The sequence below is a fragment of the Scyliorhinus torazame genome, chromosome 28 (genome assembly GCF_047496885.1).
Source record: "Scyliorhinus torazame isolate Kashiwa2021f chromosome 28, sScyTor2.1, whole genome shotgun sequence".
Lineage (NCBI taxonomy): Eukaryota > Metazoa > Chordata > Chondrichthyes > Carcharhiniformes > Scyliorhinidae > Scyliorhinus > Scyliorhinus torazame.
This window is the reverse complement of record NC_092734.1, coordinates 39971668-39993474: the sequence shown is the minus strand read 5'-3', so window position 1 is coordinate 39993474 and position 21807 is coordinate 39971668. Positions and strand designations below refer to the sequence as shown.

The 21807-nt window shown below is 49.2% G+C and overlaps 1 protein-coding gene across 3 annotated transcripts in view; it reads right to left on the bottom strand.

Moving 5' to 3' along the window:
- Positions 1 to 21807, bottom strand: part of LOC140403691 (tolloid-like protein 2) — a 726814-nt gene that overhangs the window by 18143 nt on the left and 686864 nt on the right. For all 3 annotated transcript variants that reach the window (XM_072491868.1, XM_072491869.1, XM_072491870.1), the window contains one exon: positions 10805 to 11055. In XM_072491868.1, coding sequence (XP_072347969.1) covers positions 10805 to 11055 — 251 coding nt within the window. The remainder of the gene's footprint in view (positions 1 to 10804; positions 11056 to 21807) is intronic.

Below are 21807 nucleotides of genomic sequence, written 5' to 3'. Positions count from 1 at the left end.
CAGACAGTGGTGTGTGTGTGTCTCAGTGATACAGACAGTGGTGTGTGTATGTCTCAATGACCCAGACAGTGGTGTGTGTGTCTCAGTGATACTGACAGTGGTGTGTGTGTGTCACAGTGACCCAGACAGTGGTGTGTGTGTGTCTCAGTGACCCAGACAGTGGTGTGTGTGTGTCTCAGAGATACAGACAGCGGTGTGTGTGTGTGCCTCAGTGACCCAGACAGTGGTGTGTGTGTGTCTCAGTGATACAGACAGCAGTGTGTGTGTGTCTCAGTGATACAGACAGTGGTGTGTGTGTGTTTCTCAGTGATACAGACAGTGGTGTGTGTGTATCTCAGTGACCCAGACAGTGGTGTGTGTGTGTCTCAGTGATACAGACAGTGGTGTGTGTATGTGTGTCTCAGTGATACAGGCAGTGGTGTTTGTGTGTCAGTGATCCAAACAGTGGTGTGTGCGTGTCTAAGTGATACAGACAGCGGTGTGTGTGTGTGTCTCCGTGATACAGGCAGTGGTGTGTGTGTGTCTCAGTGATACAGACAGTAGTGTGTGTGTGTGCGTCTCTGTGATACTGACAGCGGTGTGTGTGTGTGTCTCAGTGATACAGAGAGTGGTGTGTGTGTGTCTCAGTGATACAGACACTGGTGTGTGTGTGTCTCAGCGATCCAAACAGTGGTGTGTGTGTGTCTCACTGATACAGACAGTGGTGTGTGTGTGTCTTAGTGACACAGACAGAGATATGTGTGTGTGTCTCAGTGATACGGACAGTGGTGTGTGTCTCTCTCAGTGATACAGACAGTGGTGTGTGTGTGTGTGTCTCAGTGATACAGACAGTGGTGTGTGTGTGTGTGTCTCAGTGATACAGACAGAGATGTGTGTGTGTCGCAGTGATACGGACAGTGGTGTGTGTGTGTGTCTCAGTGATATCGACAGTGGTGTGTGTCTCTCTCAGTGATACAGACAGTGGTGTGTGTCTCAGTGATACAGACAGCGGTGTGTGTGTGTGTCTCAGTGATACAGACAGTGGTGTGTGTGTGTCTCAGTGATACAGACAGCAGTGTGTGTGTGTCTAAGTACCCAGACAGTGGTGTGTGTGTGTCTCAGTGACCCAGACAGCAGTGTGTGTGTGTCTCAGTACCCAGACAGTGGTGTGTGTGTGTCTCAGTGACCCAGACAGTGGTGTGTGTGTGTCTCTAAGTGACCCAGACGGTGGTGTGTGTGTGTCTCAGTGACCCAGACAGTGGTGTGTGTGTGTGTGTGTCTCAGTGACCCAGACGGTAGTGTGTGTGTGTCTCAGTGACCCAGACAGTGGTGTGTGAGTGTGTCTCAGTGATATAGACAGTGGTGTGTGTCTCTCTCAGTGATACAGACAGTGGTGTGTGTGTGTGTCTCAGTGATACAGACAGCGGTGTGTGTGTGTGTCTCAGTGATACAGACAGTGGTGTGTGTGTGTCTCAGTGATACAGACAGCAGTGTGTGTGTGTCTCAGTACCCAGACAGTGGTGTGTGTGTGTCTCAGTGACACAGACAGCAGTGTGTGTGTGTCTCAGTACCCAGACAGTGGTGTGTGTGTCTCTAAGTGACCCAGACGGTGGTGTGTGTGTGTCTCAGTGACCCAGACAGTGGTGTGTGTGTGTGTGTGTCTCAGTGACCCAGACGGTAGTGTGTGTGTGTCTCAGTGACCCAGACAGTGGTGTGTGTGTGTGTCTCAGTGATACAGACAGTGGTGTGTGTGTGTGTCTCAGTGATACAGACAGTGGTGTGTGTGTGTCTCAGTGACCCAGACGGTGGTGTGTGTGTGTCTCAGTGATACAGACAGAGGTGTGTCTGTGTGTCTCAGTGTCCCAGACAGTGGTGTGTGTGTGTCTCAGTGACCCAGACAGTGGTGTGTGTGTGTCTCAGTGATACAGACATCGGTGTGTGTGTGTGTCTCAATGACACCAACAGTGGCGTGTGTGTGTGTCTCAGTGATACAGACACTGGTGTGTGTGTCTCAGTGATAAAGACAGCGGTGTGTGTGTGTCTCAGTGATACAGACAGCGGTGTGTGTGTGTGTCTCAATGACCCCAACGGTGGTGTGTGTGTCTGTCTCAGTGATACAGACAGCTGTGTGTGTGTGTCTCAATGACCCAACAGTGGCGTGTGTGTGTGTCTCAGTGATACAGACACTGGTGTGTGTGTCTCAGCGATACAGACAGCGGTGTGTTTGTGTGTCTCAATGAGCCAGACAGTGGTGCGTGTCTCTCTCAGTGATACAGACACTGGTGTGTGTGTCTCAGTGATACAGACAGCAGTGTGTGTGTGTTTCTCTCAATGACCCAGACATTGGTGTGTGTGTGTGTCTCAGTGATACAGACTGTGGTGTGTGTATGTCTCAGTGACCCAGACAGTGGTGCGTGTCTCTCTCAGTGATACAGACACTGGTGTGTGTCTCTCAGTGAAACAGACAATGGTGTTCGTGTCTCTCAGTGATACAGACAACGGTGTGTTTGTGTGTCTCAATGAGCCAGACAGTGGTGCGTGTCTCTCTCAGTGATACAGACACTGGTGTGTGTGTCTCAGTGATATAGACTGTGGTGTGTGTATGTCTCAGTGACCCAGGCAGTGGTGTGTGTGTCTCAGTGATACAGACAGCGGTGTGTGTGTGGCTCAGTGATACAGACAGTGGTGTGTGTGTGTGTGTCTCAGTGATACTGACAGTGGTGTGTGTGTGTCTGAATGACCCAGACAGTGGTGTGTGTGTCTCAGTGATACTGACAGTGGTGTGTGTGTGTCACAGTGACCCAGACAGTGGTGTGTGTTTGTCTCAGTGATACAGGCAGTGGTGTGTGTGTCTCAGTGATACAGACAATGGTGTGTGTGTGTCTCAGTGATACAGACAGTGGTGTGTGTGTATCTCAGTGACCCAGACAGTGGTGTGTGTGTGTCTCAGTGATACAGACAGCAGTGTGTGTGTGCGTCTCAGTGATACCGACAGTGGTGTGTGTGTGTGTTTCAGTGATACACGCAGTGGTGTGTGTGTGTGTCTCAGTGATACAGACAGTAGTGTGTGTGTGTGTGCGTCTCTGTGATACTGACAGCGGTGTGTGTGTGTTTCTCCGTGATACAGGCAGTGGTGTGTGTGTGTCTCAGTGATACAGACAGTAGTGTGTGTGCGTCTCTGTGATACTGACAGCAGTGTGTGTGTGTGTGTCTCAGTGATACAGAGAGTGGTGTGTGTGTGTCTCAGCGATCCAAACAGTGGTGTGTGTGTGTCTCAGTGATACAGACGGTGGTGTGTGTGTGTCTCTGTGATACAGACAGTGGTGTGTGTGTGTGTCTCAGTGACACAGGCAGTGGTATGTCTGTGTGTCTCAGTGTCCCAGACAGTGCTGTGTGTCTCAGTGGTACAGACAGTGGTGTGTGTGTGTGTCTCAGTGATACAGACAGTGGTGTGTGTGTGTCTCCGTAACATAGACAGTGCTGTGTGTTCGTGTCTCAGTGACCCAGACTGTGACGTGTGTGTGTCTCAGTGACCCAGACAGTGCTGTGTGTGTGTCTCAGTGATACAGAGAGTGGTTTGTGTGTGTCTCAGTGACCCAGCCAGTGCTGTGTGTGTGTCTCAGTACCCAGACAGTGGTGTGTGTGTGTCTCAGTGACGCAGACAGTGGTGTGTGTGTGTCTCAGTGATACAGACAGCGGTGTGTGTGTGTGTCTCAATGACCCCAACAGTGGTGTGTGTGTGTGTCACAGTGATACAGACACTGGTGTGTGTGTCTCAGTGATACAGACAATGGTGTTCGTGTGTCTCAGCGATACAGACAGCGGTGTGTTTGTGTGTCTCAATGAGCCAGACCGTGGTGCGTGTCTCTCTCAGTGATGCAGACACTGGTGTGTGTGTTTCAGTGATACAGACAATGGTGTTCGTGTCTCTCAGTGATACAGACAGCGGTGTGTTTGTGTGTCTCAATGAGCCAGACAGTGGTGCGTGTCTCTCTCAGTGATACAGACACTGGTGTGTGTGTCTCAGTTATACAGACTGTGGTGTGTGTATGTCTCAGTGACCCAGACAGTGGTGTGTGTGTGTGTCTCAGTGATACAGACAGTGGTGTGTGTGTGTCTCAGTGATACAGACTGTGGTGTGTGTATATCTCAGTGACCCAGACAGTGGTGTGTGTGTGTCTCAGTGATACAGATAGTGGTGTGTGTGTCTCAGTGATACAGACAATGGTGTGCGTGTGTCTCAGTGATACAGACAGTGGTGTGTGTGTGTGTCTCAGTGATACAGACAGTGGTGTGTGTGTCTCAGTGATACAGACAATGGTGTCTGTGTGTCTCAGTGATACAGACAGCAGTGTGTGTGTGTCTCAGTGATACAGACAGTGGTGTGTGTGTGTTTCTCAGTGATACAGACAGTGGTGTGTGTGTATCTCAGTGACCCAGACAGTGGTGTGTGTGTGTCTCAGTGATACAGACAGCAGTGTGTGTGTGTGTGTGTCAGTGATACAGACAGTGGTGTCTGTGTGTGTCTCAGTGATACAGACAGCGGTGTGTGTGTGTGTCTCCGTGATACAGGCAGTGGTGTGTGTGTGTGTGTGTCTCTGTGATACTGACAGCGGTGTGTGTGTGTCTCAGTGATACAGAGAGTGGTGTCTGTGTATCTCAATGACCCAGACAGTGGTGTGTGTGTGCGTCTCAGTGACCCAGACAGTGGTGTGTGTGTGCGTCTCAGTGACCCAGAGAGTGGTGTGTGTGTGTGTCTCAGTGATACAGACAGCGGTGTGTGTGTTTGTCTCAGTGATACAGACAGCGGTGTGTCTGTGTGTCTCAGTGACCCAGACAGTGGTGTGTGTGTGTCTCCGTGATACAGACAGCGGTGTGTGTGTGTCTCCGTTACTGAGACAGTGGTGTGTGTGTGTCTCAGTGATACAGAGATTGGTATGTGTGTGCGTCTCAGTGTTACAGACAGTGGTGTGTGTGTGTGCCTCAGTGTTACAGACAGTGGCGTGTGTGTGTCTCAGTGACCCAGACAGTGGTGTGTGTGTGTTTCTCTCAGTGATACAGACAGAGATGTGTGTCTCAGTGATACAGACTGCGGTGTGTGTATGTCTCAGTGACCCAGACAGCGGTGTGTGTGTGTTTCTCTCAGTGATACAGACAGAGATGTGTGTCTCAGTGATACAGACTGCGGTGTGTGTATGTCACAGTGACCCAGACAGTGGTGTGTGTGTCTCAGTGATACAGACAGTGGTGTGTCTGTGTCTGAATGACCCAGAGAGTGGTGTTTGTGTGTCTCAGTGATACAGACAGTGGTGTGTGTGTGTGTCTCAGTGATACAGAGAGTGGTATGTGTGTGTGTCTCAGTTTTACAGACAGTGGTGTGTGTGTGTGTGTCTCAGTGATACAGACAGTAGTGTGTGTGTGTGTCTCAGTGATACAGACAGTAGTGTGTGTGTGTGTCTCAGTGTTATAGACAGCGGTGTGTGTGTCTGTCTCAGTGTTACAGACAGCGGTGTGTGTGTGTGTCTCAGTGATACAGACAGTGCTGTGTGTCTGTCTCAGTGTTACAGACAGCGGTGTGTGTGTGTCTCAGTGTTACAGACAGTGGTGTGTGTGTGTATCTCAGTGATACAGAGAGTGGTTTGTGTGTGTGCCTCTGTGTTACAGACAGTGGTGTGTGTGTCTCAATGATACAGACAGCACTGTGTGTCTGTCTCAGTGTTACAGACAGTGGTGTGTGTGTCTCAGTGACCCAGACTGTGGTGCGTGTCTGTGTCAGTGACCCAGGCTGTGGTGTGTGTGTGTCTCAGTGATACAGACAGTGGTGTGTGTGTGTCTCAGTAATACAGACAATGGTGTGTGTGTGTCTCCGTTACCCAGACAGTGGTGTGTGTGTGTGTGTCTCAGTGATAGAACATAGAAAAATACAGCACAGAACAGGCCCTTCCGCCCACGATGTTGTGCCGAACCTTTGTGCTAGATTAATCATAGATTATCATAGAATTTACAGTGCTGAAGGAGGCCATTCGGCCCATTGAGTCTGGGTAGGGTGCTCTTTCCAAGAGCACCCTACCCAAAGTCAACACCTCCACCCAACACTAAGGGCAATTTTGGACACTAACGGCAATTTATCATGGCCAATCCATCTAACCTGCACATCTTTGGAATGTGGGAGGAAACGGAGCACCCGGAGGAAACCCCCACACACACGGGGGGGATGTGCAGACTCCGCAAAGACAGTGACCCAAGCTGGAATCGAACCTGGGACCCTGGAGCTGTGAAGCAATTGTGCTATCCACAATGCTACCGTGCTGCCCTTAAGAACAAATAAATCTACACTATATAATTTTACCGTAATCCATGTACCTATCCAATAGCTGCTTGAAGGTCCCTAATGTTTCCGACTCAACTACTTTCACAGGCAGTGCATTCCATGCCCCCACTACTCTCTGGGTAAAGAACCGACCTCTGATATCCCTCCTATATCTTCCACCATTCACCTTAAATTTATGTCCCCTTGTAATGGTTTGTTCCACCCGGGGAAAAAGTCTCTGACTGTCTACTCTATCTATTCCCCTGATCATCTTATAAACCTCTATCAAGTCGCCCCTCATCCTTTTCCGTTCTAATGAGAAAAGGCCTTGCACCCTCAACCTTTCCTCGTAAGACCTACTCTCCATTCCAGGCAACATCCTGGTAAATCTCCTTTGCACCTTTTCCAAAGATTCCACATCCTTCCTAAAATGAGGCGACCAGAACTGTACACAGTACTCCAAATGTGGCCTTACCAAAGTTTTGTACAGCTGCATCATCACCTCATGGCTCTTAAATTAAATCCCTCTGTTAATGGACGCTAGCACACCATAGGCCTTCTTCACAGCTCTATCCACTTGAGTGGCAACTTTCAAAGATGTATGAACATAGACCCCAAGATCTCTCTGCTCCTCCACATTGCCAAGAACTCTACCGTTAACCCTGTATTCCGCATTCATATTTGTCCTTCCAAAATGGACAACCTCACACTTTTCAGGGTTAAACTCCATCTGCCACTTCTCAGCCCAGCTCTGCATCCTATCTATGTCTCTTTGCAGCCGACGACAGCCCTCCTCACTATCCACAACTCTACCAATCTTCGTATCGTCTGCAAATTTACTGACCCATCCTTCAACTCCCTCATCCAAGTCATTAATGAAAATCACAAACAGCAGAGGACCCAGAACTGATCCCTGCGGTACGCCACTGGTAACTGGGATCCAGGCTGAATATTTGCCATCCACTACCACTCTCTGACGTCTATCGGTTAGCCAGTTCGTTATCCAACTGGCCAAATTTCCCACTATCCCATGCCTCCTTACTTTCTGCAGAAGCCTACCATGGGGAACCTTATCAAATGCCTTACTAAAATCCATGTACACTACATCCACTGCTTTACCTTCATCCACATGCTTGGTCACCTCCTCAAAGAATTCAATAAGACTTGTAAGGCAAGACCTACCTCTCACAAATCCGTGCTGACTATTCCTAATCAAGCAGTGTCTTTCCAGATGCTCAGAAATCCTATCCTTCAGTACCCTTTCCATTACTTTGCCGAAGTAAGACTAACTGGCCTGTAATTCCCAGGGTTATCCCTAGTCCCTTTTTTGACCAGGGGCATGACATTCGCCACTCTCCAATCCCCTGGTACCACCCCTGTTGACAGTGAGGACGAAAAGATCATTGCCAACGGCTCTGCAATTTCATCTCTTGCTTCCCATAGAATCCTTGGATATATTCCGTCAGGCCCGGGGGATTTGTCTATCCTCAAGTTTTTCAAAATACCCAACTCATCTTCCTTCCTAACAAGTATCTCCTCGAGCTTACCAGTCTGTTTCACACTGTCCTCTCCAACAATATCGCCCCTCTCATTTGTAAATACAGAAGAAAAGTACTCGTTCAAGACCTCTCCTATCTCTTCAGACTCAATACACAATCTCCCGCTACTGTCCTTGATCGGACCGACCCTCGCTCTAGTCATTCTCATATTTCTCACATATGTGTAAAAGGCCTTGGGGTTTTCCTTGATCCTACCCGCCAAAGATTGTTCATGCCCTCTCTTAGCTCTCCTAATCCCTTTAGTCAGTTCTCTCCTGGCTATCTTGTATCCCTCCAGCGCCCTGTCTGAACCTTGTTTCCTTAGCCTTACATAAGTCTCCTTTTTTGTCTAAACAAGGCATTCAACCTCTCTTGTCAACCATGGTTCCCTCACTCAACCATCTCTTCCCTGCCTGACAGGGACATACATATCAAGGACATGTAGTACCTGTTCCTTGAACAAGTTCCACATTTCACTTGTGTCCTTCCCTGACAGCCTATGTTCCCAACTTAGGCACTTCAATTCTTGTCTGACAACATCGTATTTACCCTTCCCCCAATTGTAAACCTTGCCCTGTTGCACGCACATATCCCTCTCCATTACTAAAGTGAAAGTCACAGAATTGTGGTCACTATCTCCAAAATGCTCCCCCACTAACAAATCTATCACTTGCCCTGGTTCATTACCCAGTACTAAATCCAATATTGCCCCTCCTCTGGTCGGACAATCTACATACTGTGTTAGAAAAGCTTCCTGGACACACTGCACAAACACCACCCCATCCAAATTATTTGATCTAAAGAGTTTCCACTCAATATTTGGGAAGTTAAAGTCGCCCATGACAACTACCCTATAACTTCTGCACCTTTCCAAAATCTGTTTCCCAATCTGTTCCTCCACATCTCTGCTACTATTTGGGGGCCTATAGAAAACTCCTAACAAGGTGACTGCTCCTTTCATATTTCTGACTTCAACCCATACTACCTCAATAGGGCGATACTCCTCAAACTGCCTTTCTGCAGCTGTTATACTATCTCTAATTAACAATGCCACCCCCCCCACCTCTTTTACCACCCTCCCGAATCTTATTGAAACATCTATAACCAGGGACCTCCAACAACCATTTCTGCCCCTCTTCTATCCAAGTTTCCGTGATGGCCACCACATCGTAGTCCCAAGTACCGATCCATGCCTTAAGTTCACCCACCTTATTCCTGATGCTTCTTGCGTTGAAGTATACACACTTCAACCCATCTCCGTGCCTGCAAATACTCTCCTTTGTCAGTGTTCCTTCCCCACTGCCTCATTACACGCTTTGGCGTCCTGAATATCGGCTACCTTAGTTGCTGGACTACAAATCCGGTTCCCATTCCCCTGCCAAATTAGTTTAAACCCTCCCGAAGAGTACTCGAAAACCTCCCTCCCAGGATATTGGTGCCCCTCTGGTTCAGATGCAACCCGTCCTGCTTGTACAGGTCCCACCTTCCCCAGAATGCGCTCCAATTATCCAAATACCTCTAGCCCTCCCTCCTACACCATTCCTGCAGCCACGTGTTCAACTGCACTCTCTCCCTATTCCTAGCCTCGCTATCACGTGGCACCGGCAACAAACCAAAGATGACAACTCTGTCTGTCCTGGCTTTTAACTTCCAGCCTCACTCCCTAAACTTGTTTTTTACCTCCACACCCCTTTTCCTACCTATGTCGTTGGTACCAATGTGCACCACGACTTCTGGCTGCTCCCCCTCCCCCTTAAGGATCCTGAAGACACGATCCGAGACATCCCTGGCCCTGGCACCCGGGAGGCAACATACCTTCCGGGAGTCTCGCTCGTGACCACAGAATCTCCTATCTATTCCCCTAACCATTGAATCTCCTACAACAATTGCTTTTCTATTCTCCCCCCTTCCCTTCTGAGCCCCAGAGCCAGACTCCGTGCCAGAGACCTGGCCGCTAGGGCCTTCCCCCGGTAGGTCATCCCCCCCAACAGCATCCAAAATGGTATACTTGTTTTGAAGGGGAACGGCCACGAGGGATCCCTGCGCTGTCTGGCTGTTTGTTTCTTTCCCCTGACTATAACCCAGCTACTCTGGTCCTCTATCTTGGGTGTGGTTACCTCCCTGTAACTCTTGGCTATTACCCCCTCTGCCTCCCGGATGATCCGAAGTTCGTCCAGCTTCAGCTCCAGTTCCCTAACACGGTCTTTGAAGAGCTGGAGTTGGGTGCACTTCCCCAGGTATAGTCAGCGGGGACACCGGTGGTATCCCTCACCACCCACATCCTACAGGAGGAGCATGCAACTGGCATAGCCTCCATCCCCTCTTACCTTACAGAATATAGCTGCCCTGTGGACCAACTGGATCTCCACCCTCCGACTCTGCTCCCAGTCAGCTGCACTCTCTGCAAACCCCTGGCTCTCTTCTCGCTCTTTGCGGAAATGTAGGAAACAAAATGAAAGGAGCACCTTACTCCCTCCTCACCTAACTCCCTCGGTCACCAAACTCTCACTATAGCACTCAAAAAGCACCAAATTCAGCACTCCCTTAGCCACCAAACTCTCACTATAGCACTCAAATGCACCAAATTCAGCATTCAGTGCAAACCCATGTGTGTATATGTGTGTCTCAGTGATACAGACACTGGTGTGTGTGTGTCTCAGTGATACAGACAGTGGTGTGTGTGTCATGAGTGCCACAGACAGAGCAGCACGGTGGCACAGTGAGTTAGCACTGCTGCCTCTCGGCATCAAGGTCCCAGGTTCAATCCTGGCTCTGGGTCACTGTCCATGTGGAGTCTGCACATTCTCCCCGTGTTTGCGTGGGTTTCACCCCCAAGTGCAGGCTACTTGGATTGGTCATGCTAAATTTATATTTTATAAAAATGAGTGCCACAGTCATTCATTTGCCATTGAAGATGGGGAGGGGGGGTGAAAGAGGGAGGAGAGAGGGTTCCACACCCAGTTATTTTGAACCTTACCCCTGGTCCGCAGAACCTGCCGAGTCTCGGGGCAACGCTCTCGTTGCCATCATAAATCTCCATGTAGTCATAGCCACAACCTGCTTCCTGCTCCGTTTCAAAGGTCTGAAATATCAGCTCGACCCCATAACCATCGTCTGCCACAATCACCCAGTCACACTGCGACTGGCCTGGGTAATTATTGTCTCCAAATTGGGCGTGGGAGTACAGATGTTTAGTCCGGATCTCGGCCCGGAGATGTCCTCCACACTCTGAAAAGCAAGGAATTGCTCAGGATAAAAGGCTCGGGATGAAGGGCAAAGCTGAATGTGCTGACTGTACTGACTGTACTGACTGTGTTGACTGTATTGACTGTGTTGACTGTACGGACTGTGCCGACTGTGTTGACTGTGTTGACTGTGTTGACTGTACTGACTGTGCCGACTGTGCCGACTGTGCCGACTGTGTTGACTGTGCCGACTGTACCGACTGTTTTGACTGTGCCGACTGTTCTGACTGTGCCGACTGTGCTGACTGTGTTGACTGTGCTGACTGTGCCGACAGTACCGACTGTGTTGACTGTGCTGACTGTACCGACTGTACTGACTGTGCCGACTGTGCTGACTGTGCTGACTGTACTGACTGTGCTGACTGTGTTGACTGTGCTGACTGTGCCGACTGTACTGACTGTGTTGGCTGTGCTGTCTGTACTGGCTGTGTTGACTGTACTGACTGTCCTGACTGTGTTGACTGTACTGACTGTGCTGACTGTTTTGACTGTACTGACTGTGCTGTCTGTACTTACTGTACTGACTGTACTAACTGTGCTGTCTGTACTGACTGTGTTGACTGAACTGACTGTACTGACTGTGTTGACTGTACTGACTGTGTTGACTGTACTGACTGTGTTGACTACTGACTGTGCTGACTGTGCTGGCTGTACTGACTGTACTGACTGCTGACTGTGTTGACTGTACTGACTGTGCTGAATGTGCTGACTGTACTGACTGTGCTGACTGTGCTGACTGTGCTGTCTGTACTGACTGTACTTACTGTACTGACTGTGTTGGCTGTACTGACTGTACTGACTGTACTGACTGTGGTGACTGTACTGACTGTACTGACTGTTCACTGTGCTGGCTGTGCTGGCTGTGCTGACTGTACTTACTGTACTGACTGCTGACTGTACGGACTGTGTTGACTGTACTGACTGTGCTGACTGTGCTGGCTGTGCTGACTGTGCTGACTGTACTTACTGTACTGACTGTGCTGACTGTACTTACTGTGCTGACTGTACTGACTGTGTTGACTGTACTGACTGTGCTGACTGTGCTGACTGTGCTGACTGCACGGACTGTACTGACTGTGTTGACTGTGCTGACTGTACTTACTGTACTGACTGTGTTGAATGTACTGACTGTGCTGACTGTACTTACTGTACTAACTGTGCTGACTGTACTGACTGTGCTGACTGTACTGACTCTGCTGGATGTACTGACTGTGCTGACTGTGATGACTGTACTGACTGTGCTGACTGTGCTGACTGTACTGACTGTGTTGACTGTACTGACTCTGCTGGATGTACTGACTGTGCTTACTGTGATGACTGTACTTACTGTGCTGACTGTACTGACTGTGTTGACTGTACTGACTCTGCTGGATGCAATGACTGTGCTTTCTGTGATGACTGTACTGACTGTACTGACTGTACTGACTGTGTCAACTGTGCCAACTGTGCCGACTGTGCCGACTGTGCTGTCTGTACTGACTGTACTGACTGTACTGACTGCTGACTGTACTGACTGTACTGACTGTACTGACCGTGTTGACTGTACTGACTGTACTGACTGTGCTGGCTGTACTGACGGTACTTACTGTACTGACTGTTGACTGTACTGACTGTACTGACTGTGGTGGCTGTACTAACTGTACTTACTGTACTGACTGTGTTGACTGTGCTGACTATGCTGACTGTGCTGGCTGTACTGCCTGTACTGCCTGCTGACTGTACTGACTGTACTGACTGTGTTGACTGATCTGACTACTGACTGTGCTGACTGTGTTGACTGTGCTGACTGTGCTGACTGTACTGACTGTGCTGACTGTACTGACTGTGTTGACTGTACTGACTGTACTGACTGTGTTGACTGTGTTGACTGTACTGACTGTGTTGACTGTGCTGTCTGTACTGACTGTACTAACTGTGTTGACTGTGCTGACAGTGCTGACAGTGCTGACTGTGTTGACTGTGTTGACTGTGCTGACTGTGCTGACTGTGCTGACTGTGCTGACTGTGCTGACTGTACTGACTGTGCTGTCTGTACTTACTGTACTGACTGTACTGGCTGTGCTGTCTGTACTGACTGTGTTGACTGAACTGACTGTGTTGACTGTACTGACTGTGTTGACTACTGACTGTGTTGACTGTACTGACTGTGCTGGCTGTGCTGGCTGTACTGACTGTGCTGACTGTACTTACTGTACTGACTGCTGACTGTGTTGACTGTACTGACTGTACTGAATGTACTGACTGTGTTGCCTGTGTTGACTGTACTGACTGTACTGACTGTGCTGTCTGAACTGACTGTACTTACTGTACTGACTGTGTTGACTGTGGTGACTATACTGACTGTTGACTGTGCTGGCTGTGCTGGCTGTACTGACTGTGCTGACTGTACTTACTGTACTGACTGCTGACTGTACTGACTGTGTTGACTGTACTGACTGTGCTGACTGTGCTGGCTGTGCTGACTGTACTTACTGTACTGACTGTGCTGACTGCTGACTGTGTTGACTGTACTGACTGTACTGACTGTACTGAATGTACTGAATGTACTGACTGTGTTGACCGTGGTGACTATACTGACTGTTGACTGTGCTGGCTGTAATGACTGTGCTGACTGTAGTTACTGTACTGAGTGCTGACTGTACTGACTGTGTTGACTGTGCTGACTGTGCTGGCTGTGCTGGCTGTGCTGACTGTACTTACTGAACTGACTGTGCTGACTGTACTTACTGTGCTGACTGTGTTGACTGTACTGACTGTGTTGACTGTACTGACTGTGCTGACTGTGTTGACTGTACTGACTGTGCTGACTGTGTTGACTGTGCTGACTGTACGGACTGTACTGACTGTACTTACTGTACTTACTGTGCTGACTGTACTGACTGTGTTGACTGTACTGACTGTGCTGACTGTGCTGACTGTGATGACTGTACTGACTGTGTTGACTGTACTGACTGTACTGACTCTGCTGGATGTACTGACTGTGCTTACTGTGATTACTGACTTACTGTACTTACTGTACTGACTACTGACTGTACTGACTGTGTCGACTGTGTCGACTGTGCCGACTGTGCCGACTGTACTGACTGCTGACTGTACTGACTGTACTGACCGTGTTGACTGTACTGACTCTGCTGGATGCAATGACTGTGCTTTCTGTGATGACTGTACTGACTGTACTGACTGTGTCAACTGTGCCGACTGTGCCGACTGTGCTGTCTGTACTGACTGTACTGACTGTACTGACTGCTGACTGTACTGACTGTACTGACCGTGTTGACTGTACTGACTGTACTGACTGTGCTGGCTGTACTGACGGTACTTACTGTACTGACTGTTAACTGTACTGACTGTACTGACTGTGGTGGCTGTACTAACTGTACTTACTGTACTGACTGTGTTGACTGTGCTGACTATGCTGACTGTGCTGGCTGTACTGCCTGTACTGCCTGTACTGACTGCTGACTGTACTGACTGTACTGACTGTGTTGACTGATCTGACTGTACTGACTGTGTTGATTGTACTGACTGTGCTGACTGTGCTGACTGTACTGACTGTACTGACTGTACTGACTGTACTGACTGTACTGACTGTACTGACTGTGTTGACTGTACTGACTGTACTGACTGTGCTGACTGTGCCGACTGTGCCGACTGTGTTGACTGTACTGACTGTGTTGACTGTGCTGTCTGTACTGACTGTACTAACTGTGTTGACTGTACTGACTGTGCTGTCTGTACTGACTGTGTTGACTGAACTGACTGTGTTGACTGTACTGACTGTGTTGACTACTGACTGTGCTGGCTGTACTGACTGTACTTACTGTACTGACTGTGTTGACTGTACTGACTGTGCTGGCTGTGCTGACTGTACGGACTGTTGACTGTACTGACTGTACTGACTGTGCTGACTGTACTTACTGTACTGACTGCTGACTGTGTTGACTGTACTGACTGTACTGAATGTACTGACTGTGTTGACTGTGTTGACTGTACTGAGTGTACTGACTGTGCTGTCTGAACTGACTGTACTTACTGTACTGACTGTGTTGACTGTGGTGACTATACTGACTGTTGACTGTGCTGGCTGTGCTGGCTGTACTGACTGTGCTGACTGTACTTACTGTACTGACTGCTGACTGTACTGACTGTGTTGACTGTACTGACTGTGCTGACTGTGCTGGCTGTGCTGACTGTACTTACTGTACTGACTGTGCTGACTGCTGACTGTGTTGACTGTACTGACTGTACTGACTGTACTGAATGTACTGAATGTACTGACTGTGTTGACCGTGTTGACTGTACTGACCGTACTGACTGTACTGACTGTACTGACTGTACTGACTGTACTGACTGTACTGACTGTGCTGTCTGTACTGACTGTACTTACTGTACTGACTGTGTTGACTGTGGTGACTATACTGACTGTTGACTGTGCTGGCTGTAATGACTGTGCTGACTGTAGTTACTGTACTGAGTGCTGACTGTACTGACTGTGTTGACTGTGCTGACTGTGCTGACTGTACTTACTGAACTGACTGTGCTGACTGTACTTACTGTGCTGACTGTGTTGACTGTACTGACTGTGTTGACTGTACTGACTGTGCTGACTGTGTTGACTGTACTGACTGTGCTGACTGTACTGACTGTGCTGACTGTGTTGACTGTGCTGACTGTACGGACTGTACTGACTGTACTGACTCTGCTGGATGTACTGACTGTGCTTACTGTGGTTACTGTACTTACTGTACTTACTGTACTGACTACTGACTGTACTGACTGTACTGACTGTGTCGACTGTGTCGACTGTGCCGACTGTACTGACTGCTGACTGTACTGACCGTGTTGACTGTACTGACTGTGCTGGCTGTACTGACTGTACTTACTGTACTGACTGTGTTGACTGTACTGACTGTGCTGGCTGTACTGACTGTACTTACTTGACTGACTGTGTTGACTGTGCTGACTGTGCTGGCTGTACTTACTGTACTGACTGCTAACTGTGTTGACTGTACTGACTGTGTTGACTGTGTTGACTGTGTTGACTGTGCTGACTGTGCTGACTGTGCTGACTGTGCTGACTGTACTGACTGTACTGACTGTACTGACTGTACTGACTGTACTGACTGTACTGACTGTGTTGACTGTGCTGACTGTACTGACTGTACTGACTGTACTGACTGTACTGACTGTACTGACTGTGTTGACTGTGTTGACTGTGTTGACTGTACTGACTGTACTGACTGTACTGACTGTGTTGGCTGTACTGACTGTGCTGACTGTGCTGACTGTGCCGACTGTGCTGACTGTACTTACTGTATGGACTGTGCTGACTGTACTGACTGCTGACTGTGCTGACTGTGCTGGCTGTACTGACTCTGCTGACTGTACTTACTGTACTGACTGTGCTGGCTGTACTGACTGTGCTGACTGTGTTGACTGTACTGACTGTGCTGACTGTACGGATTCTGCTGGATGTACAGACTGCGCTGACTGTACTGACTGTGCTGACTCTGCTGGATGTACTGACTGTGGGCGGACTGTGCTGACTGTACTGTCTGTGTTGACTGTGCTGTCTGTACTGACTGTGCTGACTGTGCTGGCTGTAGTGACTGTGCTGACTGTACTGTCTGTGCCGACTGTGCCGACTGTGCCGACTGTGCCGACTGTGTTGACTGTACCGACTGTGCCGACTGTGCCGACTGTGCCGACTGTGCCGACTGTGCCGACTGTGCTGACTCTGTTGACTGTGCTGACTGTGCTGGCTGTACTTACTGTACTGACTGTACTGACTGTACTGACTGTGCTGACTGTACTGACTGTACTGACTGTACTGACTGTACTGACTCTGCTGGATGTACTGACTGTACTTACTGTACTGACTGTGTTGACTGTGCTGACCGTGCTGACCGTGCTGACCGTACTGACCGTACTTACTGTACTGACTGCTGACTGTGCAGACTGTGCAGACTGTGCTGACTGTGCTGACTGTGCTGACTGTGTTGACTGTACTGACTGTACTGACTGTGCTGTCTGTGCTGACTGTGCTGACTGTGCTGACTGTACTTACTGTACTGACTGTGTTGACTGTGCTGGCTGTACTGACTGTGCTGACTGTACTTACTGTACTGACAGAGTTGACTGTGCTGACTGTGTTGACTGTGCTGACTGTGTTGACTGTGCTGTCTGTGCTGTCTGTACTGACTGTGTTGACTGTACTGACTGTACTGACTGTGCTGACTGTACTGACTGTACTGACTGTGCTGTCTGTACTGACTGTACTTACTGTACTGACTGTGTTGACTGTACTGTCTGTACTGACTGTGTTCACTGAACTGACTGTACTGACTGTGCTGACTGTGCTGGCTGTACTGACTGTACTGACTGTGTTGACTGTACTGTCTGTGCTGGCTGTACTGACTGTACTTACTGTACTGTCTGTGCTGATTGTGCAGACTGTGCAGACTGTGCTGGCTGTAGTGACTGTGCTGACTGTACTGTCTGTGCTGACTGTGATGACTGTGTTGACTGTACTTACTGTGCCGACTGTACTGACTGTGTTGACTGTGCCGACTGTACTGACTGTGCCGACTGTACTGACTGTGCCGACTGTGCCGACCGTGTTGACTGTACTGACTGTGCCGACTGTGCCGACTGTACTGACTGTACTGACTGTGCTGACTGTTCCGACTGTGCCGACTGTGTTGACGGTACTGACTGTGCTGGCTGTGCTGGCTGTACAGACTGTACTTACGGTACTGACTGTGTTGACGGTGCTGGCTGTACTGACTGTACTGACTGCTGACTGTACTGACTGTGCTTGCTGTACTGACTGTGCTGACTGTACTTACTGTACTGACTGTGTTGACTGTGCTGACTGTGCTGTCTGTACTGACTGTGCTGTCTGTACTGACTGTACTGACTGTACTGACTGTGCCGACTGTACTGACTGTGTTGACTGTACTGACTGTACTGAATGTGCTGTCTGCACTGACTGTGTTCACTGAACTGACTGTACTGACTGTGTTGACTGTACTGACTGTGCTGACTGTGCTGACTGTACTGACTGTGTTGACTGTGTTGACTGTGTTGACTGTGCTGACTGTGCTGACTGTGCTGACTGTGCTGGCTGTACTTACTGTACTGACTGTACTGACTGTGTTGACTGTGTTGACTGTACTGACTGTGCTGGCTGTACTGACTGTGCGGACTGTACTTACTGTACTGACTGTGCTGGCTGTACTGACTGTGCTGGCTGTACTGACTGTGCTGACTGTGCTGATTGTGCAGACTGTGCTGATTGTGCAGACTGTGCTGATTGTGCTGGCTGTAGTGACTGTGCTGACTGTACTGTCTGTGCTGACTGTGCTGATTGTGATGACTATGTTGACTGTACTTACTGTGCCGACTGTGCCGACTGTACCGACTGTGTTGACTGTACTGACTGTGCCGACTGTACTGACGGTGCCGACTGTACTGACTGTGCCGACTGTACTGACTGTACTGACTGTGCCGACTGTACTGACTGTGTTGACTGTACTGACTGTGCTGACTGTACTGACTGTGCCGACTGTGCCGACTGTGTTGACGGTACTGACTGTACTGACTGTACTGACTGTACTGACTGTACTGACTGTGCTGGCTGTACTAACTGTACTGACTGTGCTGACTGTGCTGACTGTGCTGATTGTGCAGACTGTGCTGATTGTGCTGGCTGTAGTGACTGTGCTGACTGTACTGTCTGTGCTGACTGTGCTGATTGTGATGACTATGTTGACTGTACTTACTGTGCCGACTGTGCCGACTGTACTGACTGTGTTGACTGTACTGACTGTGCCGACTGTACTGACGGTGCCGACTGTACTGACTGTGCCGACTGTACTGACTGTACTGACTGTGTTGACTGTACTGTGCTGGCTGTACTGACTGTACTTACTGTACTGACTGTGTTGACTGTGCTGGCTTAATGACTGTGCTGACTGTACTGAATCTGCTGGATGTACTGACTGTACTTACTGTGTTGACTGTGCTGGCTGTACTGACTGTACTTACTGTGCTGTCTGTACTGACTGTACTGACTGTGCTGTCTGTACTGATTGTACTTACTGTACTGACTTTGTTGACTGTACTGACTGTGTTAACTGTACTGACTGTACTGACTGAACTGACTGTGTTGACTGTGCTGACTGTGCTAGCTGTGCTGACTGCTGACTGTACTGACTGTGTTGACTGTGCTGGATGTACTGACTGTGCTTACTGTGATGACTGTACTTACTGTACTGACTGCTGACTGTGTCGACTGTGCCGACTGTACTGACTGTGCTGACTGTGTTGACTGTGCTGACTGTGCTGACTGTGCTGTCTGTACTGACTGTGCTGGCTGTGTTGACTGTACTGACTGTGCCGACTGTGCCGACTGTGCCGACTGTGCCGACTGTGCCGACTGTACTGACTGTACTGACTGTACTGACTGTGCTGTCTGTGCTGTCTGTGTTGACTGAACTGACTGTACTGACTGTGTTGACTGTACTGACTGTGCTGACTGTACTGACTGTACTGACTGTACTGACTGCTGACTGTACTGACTGTACTGACTGTGCTGACTGTGCTGACTGTGCTGACTGTGCTGACTGTACTTACTGTACTGACTGTGTTGACTGTGCTGACTGTACTGACTGTACTGACTGTACTGACTGTACTGACTGTGTTGACTGTGCCGTCTGTACTGACTGTACTTACTGTGTTGACTGTACTGACTGTGGGCTGACTGTGCTGATTGTACTGTCTGTGTTGACTGTGCTGTCTGTAGTGACTGTGCTGACTGTACTGGCTGTACTGACTGTACTGACTGTGCTGGCTGTACTGACTATGCTGGCTGTGCTGACTGTGCTAGCTGTAATGACTGTGCTGACTGTACTGTCTGTGCTGACTGTGCTGATTGTGATGACTGTGCTGGCTGTACTGACTGTACTGACTTTGCTAGCTGTGCTGACTGTACTGACTGTGATGACTGTGCTGGCTGTGCTAGCTGTGCTGACTGTACTGACTGTGCTGACTGTACTGACTGTGCTGACTGTGATGACTGTGCTGGCTGTGCTAGCTGTGCTGACTGTACTGACTGTGCTGACTGTACTAACTGTGCCGACTGTACAGTCTGTGCTGGCTGAGCTGACTGTGCTGGCTGTGCTAGCTGTGCTGACTGTGCTGGCTGTGCTGGCTGTGCTGACTGTACAGTCTGTGCTTACTGTGCTGACTGTGCTGGCTGTAGTGACTGTACTGACTGTGTTGACTGTACTTACTGTACTGACTGTGTTGACTGTACTGACTGTGCTGTCTGTGCTGGCTGTACTGGCTGTACTGACTGTACTGACTGTGATTACTGTACTGACTGTACTGACTATGTTGACTGTACTGACTCTGCTGGATGTACGGACTGTGATGACTGTACTTACTGTACTGACTGCTGACTGTACTGACTGTGCCGACTGTGCCGACTGTGCCGACTGTGCCGACTGTGTTGACTGTGCCGACTGTGCTGACTGTACTGACTGTGCTGACTGTACTGACTGTGCTGACTGTGCTGACTGTACTGACTGTACTGACTGTACTGACTGTACTGACTGTACTGACTGTACTGACTGTACTGACTGTACTGTCTGTGTTGACTGAACTGACTGTGTTGACTGTACTGACTGTACTGACTGTACTGACTGTGTTGACTGTGTTGACTGTGTTGACTGTACTGACTGTGTTGACTGTGCTGACTGTGTTGACTGTACTGACTGTGCCGACTGTGCCGACTGTACCGACTGTACCGACTGTGCCGACTGTGCCGACTGTACCGACTGTACCGACTGTGCCGACTGTGCCGACTGTACCGACTGTGTTGACTGTGCCGACTGTACCGACTGTGCCGACTGTGCTGACTGTACTGACTGTGCTGACTGTGTTGACTGTGCTGACTGTGCCGACTGTACTGTCTGTACTGGCTGTGTTGACTGTACTAACTGTCCTGACTGTGTTGACTGTACTGACTGTGCTGACTGTTTTGACTGTACTGACTGTGCTGTCTGTACTTACTGTACTGACTGTACTAACTGTGCTGTCTGTACTGACTGTGTTGACTGAACTGACTGTACTGACTGTGTTGACTGTACTGACTGTGTTGACTGTACTGCCTGTGTTGACTACTGACTGTGCTGGCTGTACTGACTGTACTGACTGCTGACTGTGTTGACTGTACTGACTGTGCTGAATGTGCTGACTGTACTGACTGTGCTGACTGTGCTGTCTGTACTGACTGTACTTACTGTACTGACTGTGTTGGCTGTGTTGACTGTACTGACTGTACTGACTGTACTGACTGTGGTGACTGTACTGACTGTACTGACTGTACTGACTGTTCACTGTGCTGGCTGTGCTGGCTGTGCTGACTGTACTTACTGTACTGACTGCTGACTGTACGGACTGTGTTGACTGTACTGACTGTGCTGACTGTGCTGGCTGTGCTGACTGTGCTGACTGTACTTACTGTGCTGACTGTACTTACTGTGCTGACTGTACTGACTGTGTTGACTGTACTGACTGTGCTGACTGTGCTGACTGCACGGACTGTACTGACGGTGTTGACTGTGCTGACTGTACTTACTGTACTGACTGTGTTGAATGTACTGACTGTGCTGACTGTACTTACTGTACTAACTGTGCTGACTGTACTGACTGTGCTGACTGTACTGAC